The sequence below is a fragment of the Toxotes jaculatrix genome, chromosome 22 (assembly GCF_017976425.1).
Source record: "Toxotes jaculatrix isolate fToxJac2 chromosome 22, fToxJac2.pri, whole genome shotgun sequence".
Lineage (NCBI taxonomy): Eukaryota > Metazoa > Chordata > Actinopteri > Toxotidae > Toxotes > Toxotes jaculatrix.
This window is the reverse complement of record NC_054415.1, coordinates 16,280,308-16,300,482: the sequence shown is the minus strand read 5'-3', so window position 1 is coordinate 16,300,482 and position 20,175 is coordinate 16,280,308. Positions and strand designations below refer to the sequence as shown.

General features: G+C 43.5%; 2 protein-coding genes across 5 annotated transcripts; both read left to right on the top strand.

Annotated features, from left to right (window-relative positions):
- Positions 1 to 437: 437 nt before the first annotated feature.
- LOC121175858 (SIN3-HDAC complex-associated factor-like) lies at positions 438 to 5,610 on the top strand. The gene is made up of 6 exons (XM_041029703.1): positions 438 to 581; positions 2,315 to 2,442; positions 2,797 to 2,896; positions 2,981 to 3,098; positions 3,230 to 3,380; positions 3,685 to 5,610. The coding sequence occupies exons 1-6, from the start codon at positions 492 to 494 to the stop codon at positions 3,944 to 3,946; spliced, it is 849 nt and encodes a 282-aa protein (XP_040885637.1). The 5' UTR covers positions 438 to 491; the 3' UTR covers positions 3,947 to 5,610.
- A 2,701-nt stretch (positions 5,611 to 8,311) lies between these two features.
- caprin2 (caprin family member 2) lies at positions 8,312 to 19,967 on the top strand. 4 transcript variants are annotated; one of them, XM_041030290.1, is made up of 21 exons: positions 8,312 to 8,424; positions 8,967 to 9,225; positions 9,315 to 9,377; positions 9,469 to 9,555; positions 9,711 to 9,949; positions 11,427 to 11,509; positions 12,769 to 12,882; positions 12,979 to 13,019; positions 13,149 to 13,328; positions 13,701 to 13,742; positions 13,824 to 13,952; positions 14,096 to 14,180; positions 14,523 to 14,572; positions 14,667 to 14,774; positions 14,864 to 14,965; positions 15,066 to 15,206; positions 16,320 to 16,464; positions 16,569 to 16,685; positions 16,974 to 17,035; positions 17,906 to 17,960; positions 18,691 to 19,967. In XM_041030290.1, exons 2-21 carry the CDS (start codon positions 8,980 to 8,982, stop codon positions 19,263 to 19,265), a joined length of 2,664 nt encoding a protein of 887 aa, XP_040886224.1. In that variant the 5' UTR covers positions 8,312 to 8,424; positions 8,967 to 8,979; the 3' UTR covers positions 19,266 to 19,967. The 4 variants fall into 4 exon arrangements, with proteins under 4 accessions (XP_040886224.1, XP_040886222.1, XP_040886223.1 ...); XM_041030288.1 differs by having other exon boundaries at positions 16,569 to 16,745; XM_041030289.1 differs by having other exon boundaries at positions 13,101 to 13,328.
- Positions 19,968 to 20,175: the final 208 nt, after the last annotated feature.

The following is a 20,175-nucleotide window of genomic DNA, read 5'->3' as shown; positions in this document are numbered from 1 at the left end:
TAAAGTAGTTTCAGTTAAATTTATTTTGTCGCACATACTAAAGATGATAAAGAAAACTAATCTGACTAAAATTAAATGAATAAAATAAAATAAAACCGTGGAGCAGAGCCACTTCTCCGTTACTACAACCTCTCCATGGCAACAGCCGTCCGCAGACGTCACAGCTGGATGCTAATGACGCTGATTGAAGAAAATCAGAAAATGGTGGAGCGGGAGCCGAGTGGCGCGCTTGCGCGAACGTTTCTACTACGGGCACTAGCGGCTGCGTCAAGCCGCACGTAAACAAGCCATAGTACTTCCAGAAGTCCATTGACTGCGCCTTCACAATAAGTGAAAAGTCGTTGTTGTAAGACCCCACTGAAAGGGGCTCTCGTGACGGGAGCTTTAATTTGAAACCGCTGAGGGGAAGCGCCTTTTGTCATTCGTTTGTCTTGACTCTCCGGCGAGCAACGTTACAACAACTGATGGGTCTGCTACGGCATTGTTGCTAAATGTTAAATGAGAGCGCCACTTCTATAAAGACGGATATTTTTACGGCATACAACACAGGTGCGAGTCGCTTGTTTTCATACGGAAACAAGGTAAGTGTGTTTTTGGTTTTATGCACAGAACAAAAGTGTGAGTCAGCTCGGTGTTTCTTCTGTCGGTGTGCGGCAAACTTATCGGAGTGTGGTGCTTCTGATTCCACATCTCGAAATAGCGTTACCCTGTCCAGCTGTGTGAGCCGGTTTCTCGAAGTCTGGCTCCGACCTGAAGTCCTTTAAAGCTTTGGGTTTATCAGTACCACATCTTTGGTGATAGTTATTAAAACACAGGTGTTGTTTCTTTGCTTCTTTTTCTGCTGTTTGTTCCTAAAAGTCGAGGGTGCATCCGCGGTGTCAATCTGGCGTCTGACGGTGTTTCTATCTTTTTAGCTGCGTAACATAAAGATTAGCAAGTCGCTGGAAACATTGCTTTAGCACTTAGAAAATAAAGCTAAGGTTAATGATGTTTTTATGTTACATACGGTTCCTCGTGTAGGTTATACACGACTGGCTGCTCGTTTCCCTTGTTACCCGCTCCAAACGAAATAAAGTTTAAATGCTGCGCTAGCTTAAAATGCTGGAAGTTGCTAAAAGCACGTGAACGTCAAATTAAAGCTAAAACCTGAGCTTCCACTTTGTTGTTGGAGGGGTGGGTGTGTTTTCTGCGTCAGTGTTCTGCCTCCCTCCTTGCTATGGGATAAGAAGATTGCACGTTGTATTTGTCCGATAATGGACGCACACAGGGGAGGGCTGCTCCCACGTTGTGATCGGAAGAAAAGTTCTATTAACGACACAGTCAAGTTGTGCGTTTACTTTACGTCTTCTGCTGGTTATAATGCGTCTGCAGCAATATCTGAAGGTGATGGAGGTGTTGAGTCTTGGGGATGGACAGCGGGAACTTTGTCCACTTTCCAATCACCTCCAGGTTGCTCCGCAGTCCTGGAATCGTTGCCTGCATCGGGCAGGAGCATCGCGTCTCATTCAGGCGGCCTAGCGCCGCCTCCCGCGCCCAGCCTCTTGCCATGTGCCGCGCTTACGTCAGGCCAGGATTACACAACCACCGCCAGCATCACCCGCAGTGCCGCGCTTGACATTTTAAATGTCATCACAGCCCGAACATGCCGTTTACAGTTGGCTCCTGTCGCGCCGTGATGACACCTTTCCACAGTTTAATCGGTAAAGTGATTGTATTACACTATTAAACCCGCGTGCTGCTTGATTAGACTGGTTTGATCGATGGTTGTCGATCAGATCTGCTCAGCATCCAGACCACATGTCGAGCCTCTAGTTGCATCAGCACCACGGTTGCGTAAGAGGCAGCTCGGTGATGCACAGCCTTATCATTTAGCTCACACACACACACTTACTTGTACTCATATCTTTGTGAGGACATGTATTGACATAAAGCATAACATACACACGCCCTCTCCTCCTCCAGATCTGTGTTCTTCACCTGAGATTAATTCACTGGATGAAAAAGTTGGTTTTATATTTTTATCTAGAGATGAAATAATGAATTGAATTGACAAAAAAAAATCTGCAGCTGTTTGATGATCGACACATTATTCAAGCAAAATTGATTAGAAATAAATAAATAAATAAATGAAAATTCAGCAGGATAAAAGTCAGTCCTGATGAAACTGACCTATTTCCCACAGTGGCTGGTGACATTTGAGTTGGAACAAACTATAACAGCAGATTTCTATGTTCCTGTTCTGTTTTTTGGAGCTGCAGAACTCATCGTTTACTTGTTTTTGTTTTTGCATGTGTTTCTACCTGCGTCGCTCCAGATGTTTGGCTTCCACAAGCCGAAGATGTACCGCAGCATAGACGGCTGCTGCATCTGCCGCGCCAAGTCGTCCAGCTCCCGCTTCACGGACAGCAAGCGCTACGAGGTGGACTTCAAGAGCTGCTTCGGGTGAGTCAGGTGGTGGACTCGGGGACCACAGTCTACCCAAAGCATCTGCTGTGGGGGACATTTCAGTCTCCTTGATGGTAACAGGAAGCCAGTGATAGTCCATGGCAACATTACACTCCCTGTCTAAATCCCCCAAAGCATTATGGGAATTGTTGTTCTAAACTTTAGAGCATGATCATCATATATCAGAGTGAGTTTTTAGATGCAATTTAAGAGGATTCAGAGTTTACCTGCCTGATGTCTTGAGGTTTGGAGTTCCACAGTTCAGGGGCCCCAGTGACCTTTAGTTAGTTAAGAGATGGACTGATCCCAATCCACATCACTGATCTGGTCTGACTCTTCCTGTCCCTGCAGGTTGGGTGAGGTGCGCTGCGGGGACATCTGTAACGCCTGTGTCCTCCTGGTCAAGAGGTGGAAGAAACTTCCAGCTGGATCCAAGAAGAACTGGAATCACGTAAGGAAGCACTGCACAGTGCCGTGATCACAGTATTTAGTTTGATGTTCTCGTAAATCTCTAAAACCTTGTGTCCTGTTTTAGGTGGTCGACGCAAAAGCTGGGTCGAGCACGAAGGCCACACTGAGGATGAGAAAGAAGACAAAGAAGAAGCTGAAGCCGAGTGAGATCAGTCGGGTCCAGAGCGAGCTGAAGCGAAACAGTAAGCAGCCAATCAGCACTGACGTCTTATTAAAACAAATCCTCTGCCTCTGGGTGGACACACTGTTGCGTGTCTCTGAATGTGAACTAGGATGTGTTAAACCAGTGTTTGTTCTCTGCGTCGCTCCCCAGACTCGGACGCCCACAGCACCACTTCCAGTGCTTCACCCGCTCAGTCGCCCAGCTACAGCAACCAATCGGACGAGGGCTCGGACGCAGAGCTATCGCCCGACGCCACCCCGTCCCCAGCCTTCTCCTTCTTGGACCTCAAATACTGGAAAAGGTGGGGGGTTAATGCGGTCGGTATCTGATTAGAAAACTGATGTCAATACAGCCATGTGACTGTAGGTGGATTTAAATTCAGCATTAATGCTGAACTCAGTCCTGTTTTTCATCTTCATAATAAAAATAGTTTGATATGTTTTTCATTAAGGATGTACCGAATATTCGGCCATTCGGCCTCATTTTCGGTTTTCAGTTTCAGCCAAGAATTTTCATTTCGGTGCATCCTTAGTTTTCATACAGAGCCCCCACACACAAAAAAATCTCACATACTGTGTAAACTGACAGTGTGTTCGATGTTTCAGGCAAAAGGTTTGCTGCGGCATCGTGTACAAAGGGCGTTACGGAGAGGTCATCATTGACCCCCACCTGTTCAAGCCCTGCTGTCAGGGGAAACCAAACCTGCACCAGCAACGGGAAGAAAGTGGGGAGATGGAAGAAGAAGAAGAAGAAGAGGAGGAGGAGGAGGATGAAGAGAGGGTCGCAGAAACAAACGCTGTGAGCACGTCACCACCTCCCATACCTGAAGGAAAAGAAAAGGAGGAGCTGGGAGAGGGGGCACGGTGATGGCAGCACCAGACACACAGGAACACAAAGGCTCCAAACCAAACCTCACTGTAGTTTCTCTGTCTTTTACAAGCTGCAGCAGCTCTTCCAGACTCTCTTTATATCTCTGACAACCACCCGGACCGGATCCTCAGACCGGCTCCGTTTTCAGTGTCTTTACTTGAGCTATGAGATTCGGTGTTTTGTTTTTTGTTTTGGTTCTCTCTCTGTCTGAAATGCTGGATGGATGAATGCTGCACAGAAACCAGGAGACCTCTGGAATTCACCCTTTACTCTTTGATTTTTTTCTCAGACGTTAATGTTTCATCCTCTGCGCTCCTCTGTTTACACTCCACCAGTTTTCTGGGTTCATGTAAAGCACAGTGTTGATGTGGTTAGCGTGTTAGCTAACGGGTTTAATACTGACACACATTCTGGTTCCACATGTCTGTATCAGCACAAACGAGTTTTCAGGGAGGCATCCAGCTCTCGGCATCGGTCCCCACGTGTAGCCGTTAGCTGACGCCGCCGGACGAACCATTATAAGCTAAAAGAAACCCTCAGGAACTGAAACACGGCGGAGGCAATTCCTGCGCTGCCAACCTCGTCATCCTGGAGGCAGCTCAGTCTTTTCGACGCTTAAATTCATGTTCACTTTACTCAAAGCTGGCAGCCTTCTGCATGATCTGTCCACACTATATATATATATATATATTTTGTTTTTGTTGGTTTGTTTTGTTGATATAATGTTGTATAGGTTCCCTATATATTTTTGTATATAAAGGAATAACTGAAAGCAAGCATCCATCGGTTACAGATTTCATATCCTGCGTTCGAATCATGTCACAGGTCACTTCAGGTAGACTCGTACCTTACCAGGGATCCTGGACCACAACGTCTGTGTCTGCTCAGATTCTCAAAAAAAGGGATATTTTCAAGGTGATGTTTGGGTTGGGTTTTGTTTGTTTGTTTTTGTTTTGTTCACTGATACCAGGGTAGCTCTTCCAGCTGTGGCAGTATTTCCTGCCAGAGGGCGGAAATAGCAGCAGTAGGTTTGCCACTAACTGCACAGTTTAATTGAAGATATACAGCAGCAAACTGGATTTTCAGCTCTGCCCCTCAGTTATTCGTCTATTCAGTGTATTTCATTTTCTGCAGTATCACAGCCTTATTGTTAATACTGAACCTTTTTTTTTTTCCAAAGAAATATTAAATGTAACTGAAGAAAGAAGTGAATTATACTTGGCTTTACATGTGGAGTCGATTTGTCTAAAAAAAAAAAAATATTATTTATTTAATTAATCCTTAAAATGATTTTATTTTAATTCACTACACTGAAATGTATTGTTTGTTTTTTTTTTTCTTTGTTGTTGTTGTTATTTTTGGACACTTCAGGACGTCTGTACCAAGCTGCCACACAGTCTGAACAGTGATTGTATTAAAACGGCTATTTTTGACCTTGTATTTAACGTTGTATGTCCCTGTTCTAGTTTAGAGAGACTCTTGTACACCTGATATCTTGGGTAAGTTCCATTAGCATGTCATGTAGATCTGCACCTGCTCTAGAAGATATTTTTGTAGTCCGTCTCTATACGATTATTATTTTGCAGAGAGATTCACTACTGTTCATTTCTAAAGTTTGTATTTTTATATACACTCGTTATTTCTACTCGTTCAATAAATGTCCGTCGTCATGTTTGAGTCTTGTCTCATCATGTGACGTGTTATTTACTAGCAGAAACTTTTCAAGCATTTAAAAGAAAAAGGTGTGTGGTACCTATGGAGGCAAGCCCCTCCTCCTTTCCGAAAGGAGTACTCTCATTGGTTGTTATGACGAATATTTGCGGACTGCTGAGTACTCCAAAAACAGTACCCCCGGCCCTATTCGCGCGAGGTATCGTCTGAACGGCAAGAAGGCAACTGGTGACGCCCTTGGAGGAGAGCAATCTGATTGGAGCGTGGCAGCGGGCAGATGAGTATGACCCTGGAGCTCAGGGAACACCACCTGGGAGAACGTAGTGGTTGGAGACTTGGAGTTTAAATACTGCCACAGGCTGATGGGCTGATGAGAGGCAGATGTGCTGCCTGATGCAGAGGTGGAGCTGATTAGAGCAGGTGAGGTTCATGAACTGCTGCCACACCCACAGAGAGAGAGAGAGAGAGAGAGACATGGAGATGATGTAAAAGTATTTAAATCAAAATCCAAAGCAGTTATCATATATATATATTATATATATATATACATCTAAGTATAATCCACAATATCCCTACTGATATATAACATATAATTAATGTATATATGTACTTCAGTCCTGATGTATTTTGGAGCTTTGGCAACACTGTTTTTGATACTCATGCCAATAAAGCTCTGTTCGAATTTGAATTCAAAGATGACATCACTGTCAATCAGGCAGTGATTGACAAATGACCTTCCCCTATATTGTTTGTGGCCTATATATTGCAGTTCAATGCAACCGCTCAGCCATAACATCTATGTTTACAATGTTGTTGACATTGTCAGAAATATGTAAATTCAGTTCTTACCACTGCTGAGTGAGTGGTTAAAGGTGGGATTGTATGGAAGAAGAAGATGTATATGACGGGTTCAGAATATAATATGATGTGGTTCAGTGCAACACTATCACTAACTATGATGTCAGTGCTAAAAGATATTATTGACTTCTCTGTGACATTCTAAGAATCATGAAATCAGGTTTTAGGTGAAACAAGTTGTATTTGATGGCTTTGAACGGATCAGGAGTTCCCGATGGAGTGGAGACCCATGTGATTCTCAGGGTGGGGCAGTAACCTGTGATAGTTCTGAAAGTCTCAGTGGTACAATGGAAGCTGATAGTGTTTTCTATATATTTAAGTGTTGAGATCTCATGTTTGTTACATTGCTTTTTAGTTCTTGTCACCTTGGATCAAAGCCTCAGCAGAAACGTAGATTTGGGAGAACTCTTCGCTCACGGAAAAACCTTTTCTCCAACGTTGGAAAGCTGAAAGGTTTGTATGTTTTTGAATGAGGAGCATTCAAAAGAGAGAAATGATGCATGTGGAGACAAAACTATGGAATCTCCCCATGTGTTTTGTTTTTTGTCAGATCTAAATGACCCTTCTTAGGTAATTTTCATCTGGGGTTTTAAAAAAGGATTCAGTCATAGACAGAAATATCTTTTTAAGTTTGGAGGTTTTTGAGATGAAACAGTTTATAAAGTTTTTCAAATCACCTTAAGCAGCCACAACAGAAACAGAGCTGACATGTTAAAGCACAAGTCTTATGAAACACCTGATAGTACTGTATGAAAGGGGCCATTCTACATAGTGAGTACTAGTTGATGTTATGTGAGGCTGTACTTCTACAGGATGTTGTAGCAGTCCTCCACCACCCGAGGGTGCTGCGGGACAAATCATGTCAGGAGGAGAATCAGAGTTTTGAAAAGCGGAATAAGTTAAAGCAGAGTGAAAAAAAAAAGATTATTATCTGTGTGCTTTATTTTTTTTTATGAGTTCATACCAACATCTATGAGTGTGTGAGTCCAGATACACATGTGGGTTTCCCATCACCTCACTGAACTTCAGCGAGCACGTGGCCTCTCAGTACAATGACAAAATAAATGAACTTTAATGTAAATTCTCTATTGATTATTATTCCTGACTTAAAGCACAAATGAATATATATTTTTATGTTAATTAGGAATTAATTAATTACCAACGTTCATGCAAAGGTGTCACTCATAGTGATGAGAATTGCCACTTGACTTTGCATCTCCATGGAGCTTTTTACCTCCTTTCAGCTCATTGTTTTATTTTTTGTTTGTTGCTGTTTTTTAAAGCATCTAAGAGACGTCTGAGGACAGTGGAGACCAAAACAGAGCTGGAAGGACAGTGAATAAGGCATTTGATTTGTCGGGTGACCACAGACAGAGCTCCAAAATAAATGCTAATGTTGTTCAGTCTCTGTTATTCATGTTTTTACAAACGATTTCATCACAATTTGTATTTTGTTGCCCAAAAAAATCTGCGAGCAAAGAAATAAAAACAACTGATGCGGCTTTAAACCATACGAGAAATAAATACAGTTAATTTACAGGTCACATAGTGATGCAATAATAATTTCTTATTTTTTAAATCACTATAAAAATCACTGTTAATTTATAAAACGTGAAATCACTGCTGGACTATTACAGGAATGTGTTTGTTGTTGGATGTGTGTGTGTGTGCGCGCTGAGACAGGTGCCAGAACCGGATGTGGTGACTTCCCCCGCCCCCCTTACCTCCCCCTGGCGGAGCTTGGTGTGTGTATGTGTGTGTGTGTGTGTGTGTGTGGCCGGCAGGGTATATAAAGGTATGAGCTGACAGCGGCGTGGCCTCTGCGAGCTTTAAACATCAACGGTCGGAGAAAGCGGGGTCGGTTTGTTTCGTGTGGGAGGGGGGGTCCAGCGGCCGTCCCGCGAGGATTTTTTTTTTTTTAAACGCGCACGAGCTAAAGACACGAGGTGGGTCAGCTGTTTATTTTGTCGTTTGAAATAAAAAACGCTGACGTATGTGGTGATGAAACTTGGAAAAAAAAACATGGAGTCAAAGTTTGGATTCAGCTGCCATGATCCAGTGTCGTGTAACAGGATATTTAAATAAAGTTTAGGGTGTTTTTTTTTTTTTTTTTTTTTAAATAGCCTGCATGACATCAAGGCTTGATTCCACCTTTATCTCCCTTTTGATGATTTAATTCCCATCCTGCTAATTTTATTAGTCCCCACCCAGCCCTCAGGATAAAGGATGCTCTTTTGTATTGTGCTGGTTCTGCTGCCTTCATGATCCATCCAGAGAGAGCACGCTGTTCAGTGGCCGGTAATAAATGCAATGTCACAGGGTTGGCGGCTGCCCAAAGCTGGGGCTGAGTCCACCTCCATCTCTATTCAAACACTCGGCTTGGCACCAGCAGCATCTTTTTCTCTGTTGCAGCTCTACAGCACACAAAAAAAAACAGCATGGCTCGCCCATTAAAATAAAATGTGTGTGTATATCTCTTTCCTTCTAGTGTGGAGCTCAACATGGTGCAGCTGTCTTCTTCCCCTACCACCCTGAATGTCACCCCGCCACGTGAACGCTCAGAGGAAGGCAGTGAAAGGCAGGAGGACCTGGCGAAGGCCGGCAGCCCAAAGATGGGCTCCTCCGACGGGCTGAACGCCCCGCAGCCTGGCCTGGAGTTCTCCACCGCCTACCTTGGCTACGAGACCTACATCGAAGATGGCCTCATCTGCCTCAAACACAAAGTTCGCAACTTGGAGAAAAAGAAGGTAGGGTGGGTTGAATGCTTGGGTTCATTTAGCTGGATAGGTTGGAGGCAGGCACCTGGGTGTTCGTGACGTGTCCTGTGTGTCTACAGTTGAAACTGGAAGACTACAAGAAGAGGTTGAACCGGGGCGAGGCGCTAAACAAGGATCAGATGGTAAGACCTGGATATGTAATGACAACAAAGATATGATGTTGTGAATGTGAAGTATCATGTGTTTGGTGTCTGCTGTCTTTTCGTTTTCCAGACAGCTGTAGAAAAGTACCAAGAAGTGCTGCACAACCTGGACTTTGCTCGGGAGCTGCACAAAACCCTGGACAGCTTGACTCAAACTGTAAGGGTGTTTGATCATCAGATAGTTTTGGTTTCTATGTCCCAGCTTGATTCAGAATATTTGGGTTGTAATAGCATGTAAAGCCATGTCCTCTACCCTGATAGTTCAATGCCATGTTTTCAAAACTGGGTCCTGAACCCTCTCGTTCCTGGTAGCTGCTGAGAGCCCAGAAGAAGGCAGTTAAAAAGGAGCAGCTGGCGAAGGTGGAGGTGGAGAGGAGGCGCCTGAGCACCGTGCTCCAGGTACAGCACCTCCTCCACAGCCTTCAGCAGGAGCATGTGAGGAGAGACCTGCTGGCCGGACACAACCAGGCACCCCACGTCCCAGCCCAGCAGCTGCACAGCCTAAATCAGCTTGCCACCCTGGTGGGAGTCAAGAGGGATAACCGACTCAGGTGAGTGGCATCAGTGGTGTTGCACCGAAATCTGGATCAGTTACCAAATCAATGAGTGTAAATCCATGAGTCTGTTGTGGTTATTAGGATTAACATTACACCCACATTTAAGAAAGTCTGAACACTCATAGTCTCAGCCTGTTGCTAGGTCTTCATTATACCCTAAGACAAGAGGGGAAGCCATCTTACTTTGGTCCCTACATTGAGAAAAGGTCACTGTAATTCAATAATAAATAAATCAAATAAGACTTTACTGGAAGGATATTGTTTACAGGAAACAGTCTATCAAAGTGTCAGTTAATTTAAAATGATCTTAGCAGTTATCTTAACTTAGCATCTTTGTTCCACTACTGACCTCATACGTTTCAGCAACAAGGTTCTGATTCTATAGTTCTTCAACTTCTTGTCTAGACTGGAAGTGTGGCCGTGTCACATTGTGTACATTGACGCCTGCTTCTTGCGAACAACTTTGCCTGCATTTTATTGCCTATGTTGCCAGTTTAACAAACATATTAAAATAGTGGCTCATCAGTTCTTCCACACAATGCTGGATAAACTGGTTATGTTACAGACACAGGTTAGCATCAGATAGTAAGCTAGTTGTGGTAACGGTAAGCTAGCTATCTCTAATGAAATGTGGGCAAATGTTCCCAGCTTTGAGAAACATAAAGTAGACTGTGTGCACCATGAAGGACCGTGACCTTTTAGCTGCATTTGCTATAGCTAGCAATAGCATCCCCATGACAACTCTGTAAAGTTTGACTGCCATGTTGCATGAAATGTCCATAATGTCTCTGGTGAGGTGATGGAAACTATTGATGATTTACTGACTCAGCAGGTGCAGATATTTCTGGTCACTTTCTGACTCTTCTGGGCTATGGAACACTGGTATTTCCTTGATCTCAGGACAAAAGTAAATAACAAAGCAACATTTGTTACTGTTACACCTCTGCTTACCTTAGGTCAGAGTTCTCTGCTGGACTCTATCTGGACTAGGATTGGTTCAAATATCAGTTTTGGGGGTTTTGAAGCTTTACAATGCAATTCTGTGTTTGATAAAGCAAAAACAAACATGACGGCACCAGATCTAAGCTAACATCCAAAACATAGCATGACAGAAATGTGAGCAGCAGCAGATCTGATGCGTCATCGACCTGTAGGTCACCTGGATTTGAGAAGCTCTAAGAGCCAAATATATATCAAGGGAGATGCAAGAAATGTGGGAAAATAGAACAGGAAATAAGTTTTTGGATAATTATGTGTATGTAGTGCAAGTAAAACACAAGCTGACTGGCTAATAGGAGCTAACATGTTCCATCAGAGACACAAGATGGACGACTGAAAATGTTTATGCAAATGGAAAGGTTTACTGGTGTAAAGAGCCTCCACAGCTGAGTTGAACTGCAGAGCTCCTTGTTTTGGCTCTGGGCTCCTTGGTGACCACTCTTCTGTCCTCCTCTTCACTGTGTTGTTGTAGTTTAGCTGAGCAGATGGAGCAGGCATCCCTGGTCTACTTGGACCTGCTGGAGGGGAAAGACAAGCCAGTGGCTGGATCCACATGTACGTATACTGTGTAAACCATACAGGATCAGAAACCAGGTCCTTTATTAAAATAAATATGGCTAATATTTGATTTTATTGTGTTTATCTTTGATGCTCTTATAATATTTAGGTGTAAAAAAGTAAATATACATGAAGAGAACTGGAGCTGCACTTGCATAAAGAACAACTCTATCGTTAGACCAACAGGTTTAAGCATCAGGGCAAGTTCCCTTCTCCTGTTTGACAGCGTTAGTGATTGCTGATGTGGCCCAAGCTGCTTACAGCTGAGCAGTGAAATAGACTGAGTAAAATATTACCAGTGATGCATCTTCAGAGAGGATAAACCCTGCCAGATCCTCCAATAAGAGGAAGTTATATTATTGCACTGTAAGTCTTTCCAGGTTTTTAACATCATTTTTAACAACATTTTCCAGAGGCATAGGTGATCTCACAAATTACACTCAAATAAAACTAATTCAAGCTAACCAGGATTATCTTAAGAAATCTGACATTTTAAGTTGACTGTTTATTCTTTGCAAATGCATTTTCCCATTTTTTTCTATCTATAAATGTCAAATCTCTATCTAAATGTTAGAATTAAAGGCCCAATGATGGTTCAGTGCATATATTTTGTTTGTGTTTGGATTAAACAAGATTTATAAGGGATAAGACTGATTGTAAGGGATGACATGGGGGGGGGGCAGTGGGCTAAGATCCTGCTTATACGAGGTCCTCATGCTAATAAAGAGCCGTATGTGATCAGAGTATCTGTTGTTAATTTACACATGCAACTATGTTGATCTAACTTCTGTATTTCTGCAACTATGATTCACTGTTTATCGAGAGCTCCTTAGCTGAGACTCACTTGTTGTTCATTACTGGCGACTTAATTTAAACACCTTCAACACTGGCGTCCAGTTAAAATGCCTGGTTACTCAAAGTCAATCTATGCCTACCAACCAATCAGAATCCAGAATTTTAAGTGTGCATGGTAGAAAATGCTGACTGACAGAGTGTTATCAGTCTTATATTGTCTAGCATTTCCCCAAATTATTAGGTGTTCATAGGTGGGTACTTGACTTGCTGTGGGTGGAGAAAAAAAAATGAGAAATTTTTCGTGTAAACCTGTTTGGATAGATTCTACGACATCTTTGGGGAAAATCGGAAATCCAGGCTTAATGTCAAATTGTAATGAAGTCGAGCTAATTCTGTTGTGTGTGTGGATGAAGAACTGAGCTTTCTCAATTGGCTTTCCTCTTGTTGTTCTGTCCTTTCAGTTAAGTTGTTGAAAGAGGAGCTCACCAGGCTTTTAAACTGCAAGTACTTCAACTGTCTTCCACCTCCACCCAACAAGACTCCAGAGGTGTTGCTGAGCTCAACCAGCCACAGCAGTAAGATCAGATCATGCTTACACTAAACAACCTATGGGTGCTAATGGTGCAAAAAACTTGCAAGTAATAAGTCTGAATGTTTCTTTTTCCTGTCAGCCATATCAAAGTCGAAACCAAACGAAACTTCTAAGAAGGAGGTAAGACCAATGTCCCGTTTTTCTGTTTGTGATTGTAAGCATGCTTCAGGATCCACTGATGCTCTGTTGGTGATATGGCAGTTTTTCAACAGACTGTACCTGACTGACATGGAGACTCCTCCCACTCAGAACTGGAAGGACGACTTCCAGGCCATGAGGGAGCGGGAGCCTCCCGACTGCTGGGACGCAGAGTTCCCGGACGGACCCATCTCGCCCCACACTGCAGTCCACAAACCGTGGAGAGGAGCCGCCACGTTCATCCCCAAGGTCCCTGTCACCACCAAGAAACAGTCTGCTGACAGCAAACAGGTGAGGTGTCATCAAACCTTCTGGGCACCATGCTTGACCATTCACTTAGCTACCAGTTTGAGTATAGACCTTACAGAGTGAGGGCATTTTGGTTGGACCTCACTTTCTGAAACACCTTCAAAGGGCCGTCTGAGGTTTAAGACTGGGTTTTAGGGTTCAGGTTAGGGTGTAAGGGGCTATGGAATGCATTATGTTGCCCCCCCCCCCCAAATGAAACTGTTTGAGATCATTTAGAATCAGTTTCAGAAATTTACAGAAGTTTGTTGGCACAGTTATTTCTGCCTTTAAACTGATTCAGTGAGCTGGTTGTACAGGATGTCACTGTTCAGCAGTGGTGTCAATGCAAGAATTAATACATGATATTCTCCCCAGAGAAAAGAGAGGAAAGCCAAAGGAGAACAAAATGCAAAGTCGGTAAGTACAAAACCATTTTAAATCTGCAGACGTCTCCATTGTGAACAGTTTGCAAATTTATCCCATGGCGATTCTCAACAGGCAGTACACATGGACATGCCTATAGAGGTTTTCAGTTCTCCGTCTGCATTACCCAAAGACCCCATCCTGAGGAGGCAGCACCTGGAGGACTTCATGACCAAGATCCACGGCTCCTTCAGTTTCATGCAGGTGGAATTTGGCTGTTTGCAAACAAGAGAATGAATTATTCATTAGTCGCTTTACCACCCAGAGCAGGACTGTGGGTTTGAAGTATTTCATCTGCTGTATCACAAATGACTGATAAGAGTTTAAAATGATCCTCTCCTATTTAGGACTCTCTTCTTGATGGTGAGAGCTCCCCCACTAATGGCCACCCTGGACTGAAGAGACGGCCATCTGGATCTCCCTCTCCTCTGGGTAACTTGGAAGTCAACAAGTTCTGTAATTTGACAAAACAATCCCATTTGAAGTTCCACTTATTAGCCTTTTTCTGTAGCTTTCATTCATATCACATAGTCTTCATCCTTGAATGTAGTTTGCTCATTTGTCATGGAAGTGGATTTGGAACTGTGATTAAGATTAATCTCCATGACAACTCAGCAACCAAGGCCCAAGTAGCTTAGCCGTGATTTAGAACAGGTCCGACTAAACCAGACCTTGGGTGGGTTGTGCTAAACTGGCTGAAGTTCCCTTTTAATAGTTTAGGCTATTTCTGAAATTGTGTAATGTTTTTCATGTTCTTTTTGCCCAACTAACCAGCTCAGACAGACTTGAGAAGCCCAGTTGATGTCCTGCCCAAAGCAATGCATGTAAGCACTTTTTTTTCTATCTGTGATAAGACATTTGTGACTTCAATGGAAATCATTTGGACTTGTCATCACATCATCCTCGTCCCCCACTCAGTCCACCCCACTGCCTACCAGGCTTCTGGAGCGCAAAGCCAGCCTGACCGGTGGGGATCAGTGCCTGGAGAACTGTGACCTAGAGCTCTCCCCAAAGGACCTACCTCACGTAAGAGTCAGCACATTGGGCCATGAGACATTGGACATGTTTGAATCGCACAGCTCCAAGTGGCTGTTAAAGTTGTCTTCTCTCTGTAGGAACCACTTCAGTTGGCTGAAAGAAAGGCATTTTCCTCACCGCCGCTGTACTGCAGGGAGTCCACCATATCTGCTGGTCTGGAGGAGAAGAGCCGTCCTCGTGTAAATCCGCATTCTTGAGCATGTCAACAGACAAAGCACATTTGCTTCCATGGACATATTTTTTTATTAATACCTTTTCACCTTTCTCGGTAATCCACAGTCGCCGGTAACTGAGTCAGGGAAGCAGTCCCCATGTAATGGGGTGGGATCTTGCACGTCTACCCCTCCTCAGGGACAGACTTTCTCTACACCACCCACCAGGAGAACTCTCACCTCTGCACAGTTTCAGAACATCCAGTCAGTAAGTCTTAGCAAAACTTCATCATTCATCTCTTGGATATTATGCCATTAACACCCAAACGTCTACAGGTTTTAATTAGTCCCCCTTTCTTTGACTCCTTTCATCTGTTGTTGCAATGCCAGATGTGTATCTGGGCATCCAATTCATGGGTCCTTTGGTTCATCCCAGATCAAGGGATGGAATGTGGAATATGCAGTTGCCAAGGTTCTTGGTACAGATGTAGCCAAAACAGCCAAAAGCAAAGGGCTAGCTTGGGTACGCCACTTGGTCATTCAACCTGTGTCTCGTACATCATTTAGGTGTTGCTGCTGTTCATCAAATGTTAAGCCAGTTAAAATTTGATAGAATAGATTCCGGAGTATGTAAATGCTAGCTTGGTGTTTTTCCAAAATGCAGGCCAGCATACGTGTGTTGTGTGCCACAAGTTAAGGAGACAACCAAAGGTCACTGAACTTTGTCTGTGATAGAGTAAATGACAGCCTACTGTTTTTAACCTGGACTGATTCTGATTTTTATCTGGTGATGTTGCATTATAAAAATGAGGATTTAATGAACAGCGCAGCGGCTTGGGAAAGTGTGGACAAAGTAGAGGAGATTCAGCCATTTATGTCCAAGTTGCCACAAAAATATGTGGACTTGAACAGTTTTCACATGAAAACTGTTTGATATTATTTGTATGGCTTATACTGTAAATGTAGTTGTAGTTATTTTTCCTTCACCAAAAAAAGCATTTGTAGTAGCTTGATGTATCTGGAAGAATTTGTCTCTTTTTATACTTGTTATGATTATGATCTGCTGAAAACACATGCAGTCTAAATGGGGTAATTGCTTGTGCCACATTTCCTTCCTGGTTAACTACAGCTTGACAGACCTCTTAAAACACAAGTAAGACAAATTTTGAAGTCCATAGCTGAGAGAAAATGCTAAATGGCCACTGTAGTACTTGAGCAAATATACTTGACAAATCAAATTTGAGCACATAAGTATAATCAAATGATGTGCTCATGCAAGACGTATTCGGAGAACCGTCTGAACCTTGAGACCTAGATCGGATTGTGGGGCTTTGCACAGTTTCGTTTCAAGCTGCTTTGATGTCCATTTTCTTCACTGTAGGTCTTCAAGGTGAATACATCCTTACCCCAGAATGGGGAGCTGAACTACAAACCAGACTCTGCAGTTTTCTCTGAGCCCAGGTACAGTACTGCCAGTACCCAAACACCACCTGAGTTTGCTCCCTCAGAAGACGAACCACAGCCTGGTATGTTGAACAAATTTTCACGTTCCTAAACTCTGAACCCGCCTGGGCTGAACTGTCAGCAGTCAATTGTCTGAGACCCTCTCTGTGCTGCACCATCTCTCTAGTGTACCAGTCAGATTATTCGGTGGGAAATGGTGGGCAGATCTTCCTTTCCCCTAGCCAGTCAGGTGGGAGTGTGGGTCGACCTGGCCAGTTGTACTACACCAGAGGATCTGTGAGAGGTATGGCACGTGGCGGCAAGGGACTGGCACAAACCTTTCGCTCTTCTGGTTGGCATCGAGGTATCTATCCTCAGCTTTTCTGTTTCTTTTTGGGTTTTCACCAATCCTGCATTTCCCTCCTTTTTTTTTTTTTTTTTTTGCTGGACATCTGTTTAGGATCAGGTGCTGCCGGTGGTCTGTCACATCCTGGCTGAAGTTTGGTGCTATTTAGTGCTATTTAGTGCAGCACAATGGGCTTAAATGAATCTTAGGTAGTTTGGAGGCTTAACACTGATTTCTGTTCCTCAGGAGGATCCTACATCCCCCAGACTCATCTCAGGGACTCTGGCCCCCTTCTCTATGCTGCTAGAGTAAGTAAATCCTTATGTACTCTATAGTGCAGCCTTATTGGCTCTGGGACTTAGGAAGTACTGTGACTAGTAGATGAAGTTGAACTTCTTCAAGCTGGTTCTGGATTATAGATCAAGTAACCAATCTAGAATGCTGTCTAATCTACAGTCCCCATGAGACATATTGTGTCAGTTCAATAAACCAGTTGACTAGGCTGACAATTTCCGCGAGCATCCATTGATACATTAAGAGGGTTGGTACCCTGTTCACTCAAGTGATATCCAGTGGACCTGGTTTTAAAAAGAAAAAAAGAAAAAAGTGAAGAGGACATCTTTGGGCTTCTGCAACTTTGTGCAACTTTGGGCCCATATACATGAATGGAACCCAGGATAGTTGTGTCCTATTGTACAACTTGTTGTGGGACACACCCAACAACGTCTAAAATTCCCTTGCAGATCAGCCAGGGTCATCTTTGCACTTGTCCTCCCTCCTAAACTGGCTTGCAAAACTGGCTTGCTTACAGCCCATCTGACTGCTCGTGTTTTGACCCATTTGGACTTTATGCTAAATCTTAATCAATTATTTTGGTCAGTGCCAAGGTTACCATAACTATAAAACTAAGAGAATAAGGCCCCAGATGTAATTCAACTGAGTTTTCCTTAAGGTCATAAAACAAATTTTCCCCCAGCTGTAGCTTTAAGCCAGAGACACCATCATACTAGTAAAATATGAGTGCATAATGTAGCTTAGCATGCTAGCGACCACCAAAAACTATTGAGAACACAGGTACGGTCAACAGGAAACATAAGCTAATGAGTCAGCAGGCTTGCTGTGCTGTCTTGCTGCTTTGTCTGCATATATGTTACATTTCCTCTGTGGTATTTTCTCAGGACTCTGGATACCAACACAGCTATAGACGGGGAGGAGGAAGGCATAACTCCAGTGGTAAGAACTCAAGCTCTGAGGTTCCAAATAGTAGTCTATCCTTCTGGAAAGAACTTTTGCATCAAATTTGTGATTAAGTTAAAGGATGGTAGCTGGAAGGTATATTTTGATTTTGTTTTTTTTTAAGAATGTTGAAGGTACTGCTCTTATTGGCAGTGCTTATCTGTCTGGTATTGATACTGCTCATGAGTTCTTACTCGGTAGCACCAGACCGTATCAGTCTGGTGGTTGGTGCATCATCAACCGCTATTCCTGAGGTAAAAATCTCATGTCTCCAATGAAAAAGTTTATATCCGCCAGAATATAACAAGACGGTGTACTTGATTGCTAGTCAAGGTCAGACCTCCATTCATTCTCCAGCTTTCAGCTGTCGATTTAGCACATCCAAGCATGTAGTCGTGCCTGGGTATGGGAGACACTTAGCTCATTCAGAGTACGCCTTGTAGCTGGGTCAGATTGAGATCAGATATTATTTCCTACCACAAACTTTCCACTCTAGAATTTTTTTGATTACCGAGACCTCTAAAGAGTCTTGGAAGCTGAACAATTTGACCTCTAAAGAGTCTTGGTGTGGTTGTTTTAATATGATTTTTGTGTTGACATCTGTCAAAACTAATTGTACCAGAGGAGAAAACAAACTAGAGTCTGCTACACAGGTTTCAAAACATCTGTAGTTCACCATTGTCCTCATTACACCCTGCACCCTACATCCCACATCTTGTCTCTATAGCAGCCTGGAGTGATTCTTCCCAGGTGAGTAGCCCAGACCGTGAGGGAGCCTTCACAATTGTGGACTCGGGGCATGGCGATTCACTGTCAGTGTCCACCGTGGAGGTCCCACTCACTCCCCATGGCCACCACCACACTGCCCTGCTTCCCATGCAACTCTACCCACTCTCCCAGCCCCTGCGAGTGGCTTTCACTGCCTCTCGCACTGCCAACTTCGCCCCGGGCAACCTGGACCAGCCCATCGTGTTCGACCAGCTGCACAGCAACCTGGGGGAGATGTACAACACCCACATCGGCCGCTTCACTTGCCCTGTCAATGGAACCTATGTCTTCATTTTTCACATCCTGAAGCTCGCCATCAACGTTCCGCTCTACATCAACCTCATGCGCAATGAGGATGTGATGGTGTCGGCATATGCCAATGACGGAGCCCCAGATCACGAGACGGCAAGCAACCACGCCATCCTGCCTCTCTTCCAAGGAGACCAGGTTTGGTTGCGGTTGCATCGTGGTGCCATCTACGGCAGCACCTGGAAGTACAGCACCTTCTCGGGCTTCCTTCTGTACCAGGACTGAACTGCCATCAGCCAAAAAAAAAAAACGGCCCTCTTCTCCCAGTGTGTGAACTGTTTGCTTTTGCACTGAATGGTGATTAAACTGACATTTCAGTATTGTGGTCAGGTTGCATGCAAGTGTCCTTTTCACCACAAAGCCCATTCATAACATAAGGTGTGTCAGTGGCCAAATGGTATGACCTTTAATCAGTCATTATCTTCATTTGAAATGGGGATTGTGACTACTGAACATCTACCAAACTTACCTGATTTTCCCCCATGAATGTGTAGTTCACGTCAGCGGTGCTCAATGTGACTGTGAAAGTAGTACAACTGGGCCTTGATCACATCATGCTGCTGTAAATCAAATCAGCTGTTTAGCCCACAGGTCACTGATATCAGTGAAAATTCTGATGCAATGTTATGAATTCGTGCCTTTTTTTTTTTTGTTTTGTTTTCTGAATGGCTTTGGATGACTGACAGGATGTTAAATGGCTAATGAACTGAATGAATGGCTGACTCATTGGACGAATTCTAACTGACCTTGCAGCACTTTGCTTGAAACTGGGCTCCCTATGCATTCAGTCTCACATTGCTGTGTGAATGAGAATGTGATTCTGAGGAAGGAAAGATTGTGTTCTGGGTGGTGGGTATGGTGTTGAACACTTGAGACCAAATTGTTGCACTAACAGATTACTGTGGAGACATGGAAGTGGTCCCTTGATGTGCCTAATGTCAAATAAAAAGAAAAGCAGTGACGTGTGAGTGCATCATCTTTATTTCTCCTGCTTTTACAATTACAGATGTAACTGTATTGTGAAATGTCTCTTCTTTCATAGTTAGCTCTGTGTATTTATTTAGCTAAAGCTTTCTAGGTTTTTGGATGTAGGACTTTCACCTGTTTGTCCTTTGTGACAGGACTGCACAGGTAA

What these genes read in the sequence shown, in the direction of transcription:
- LOC121175858 (XM_041029703.1), top strand. Translation starts at nt 492, where the DNA reads ATGTTAAATGAGAGCGCCACTTCTATAAAGACGGATATTTTTACGGCA. An exon ending in GACTTCAAGAGCTGCTTCGG is followed by an intron (nt 2,443 to 2,796) that starts GTGAGTCAGGTG and finishes CTGTCCCTGCAG; the next exon opens with GTTGGGTGAGGTGCGCTGCG. An exon ending in GACCTCAAATACTGGAAAAG is followed by an intron (nt 3,381 to 3,684) that starts GTGGGGGGTTAA and finishes TCGATGTTTCAG; the next exon opens with GCAAAAGGTTTGCTGCGGCA.
- caprin2 (XM_041030287.1), top strand. Translation starts at nt 8,980, where the DNA reads ATGGTGCAGCTGTCTTCTTCCCCTACCACCCTGAATGTCACCCCGCCA. An exon ending in CGCTAAACAAGGATCAGATG is followed by an intron (nt 9,378 to 9,468) that starts GTAAGACCTGGA and finishes TTCGTTTTCCAG; the next exon opens with ACAGCTGTAGAAAAGTACCA. An exon ending in CCCCAAAGGACCTACCTCAC is followed by an intron (nt 14,775 to 14,863) that starts GTAAGAGTCAGC and finishes TTCTCTCTGTAG; the next exon opens with GAACCACTTCAGTTGGCTGA.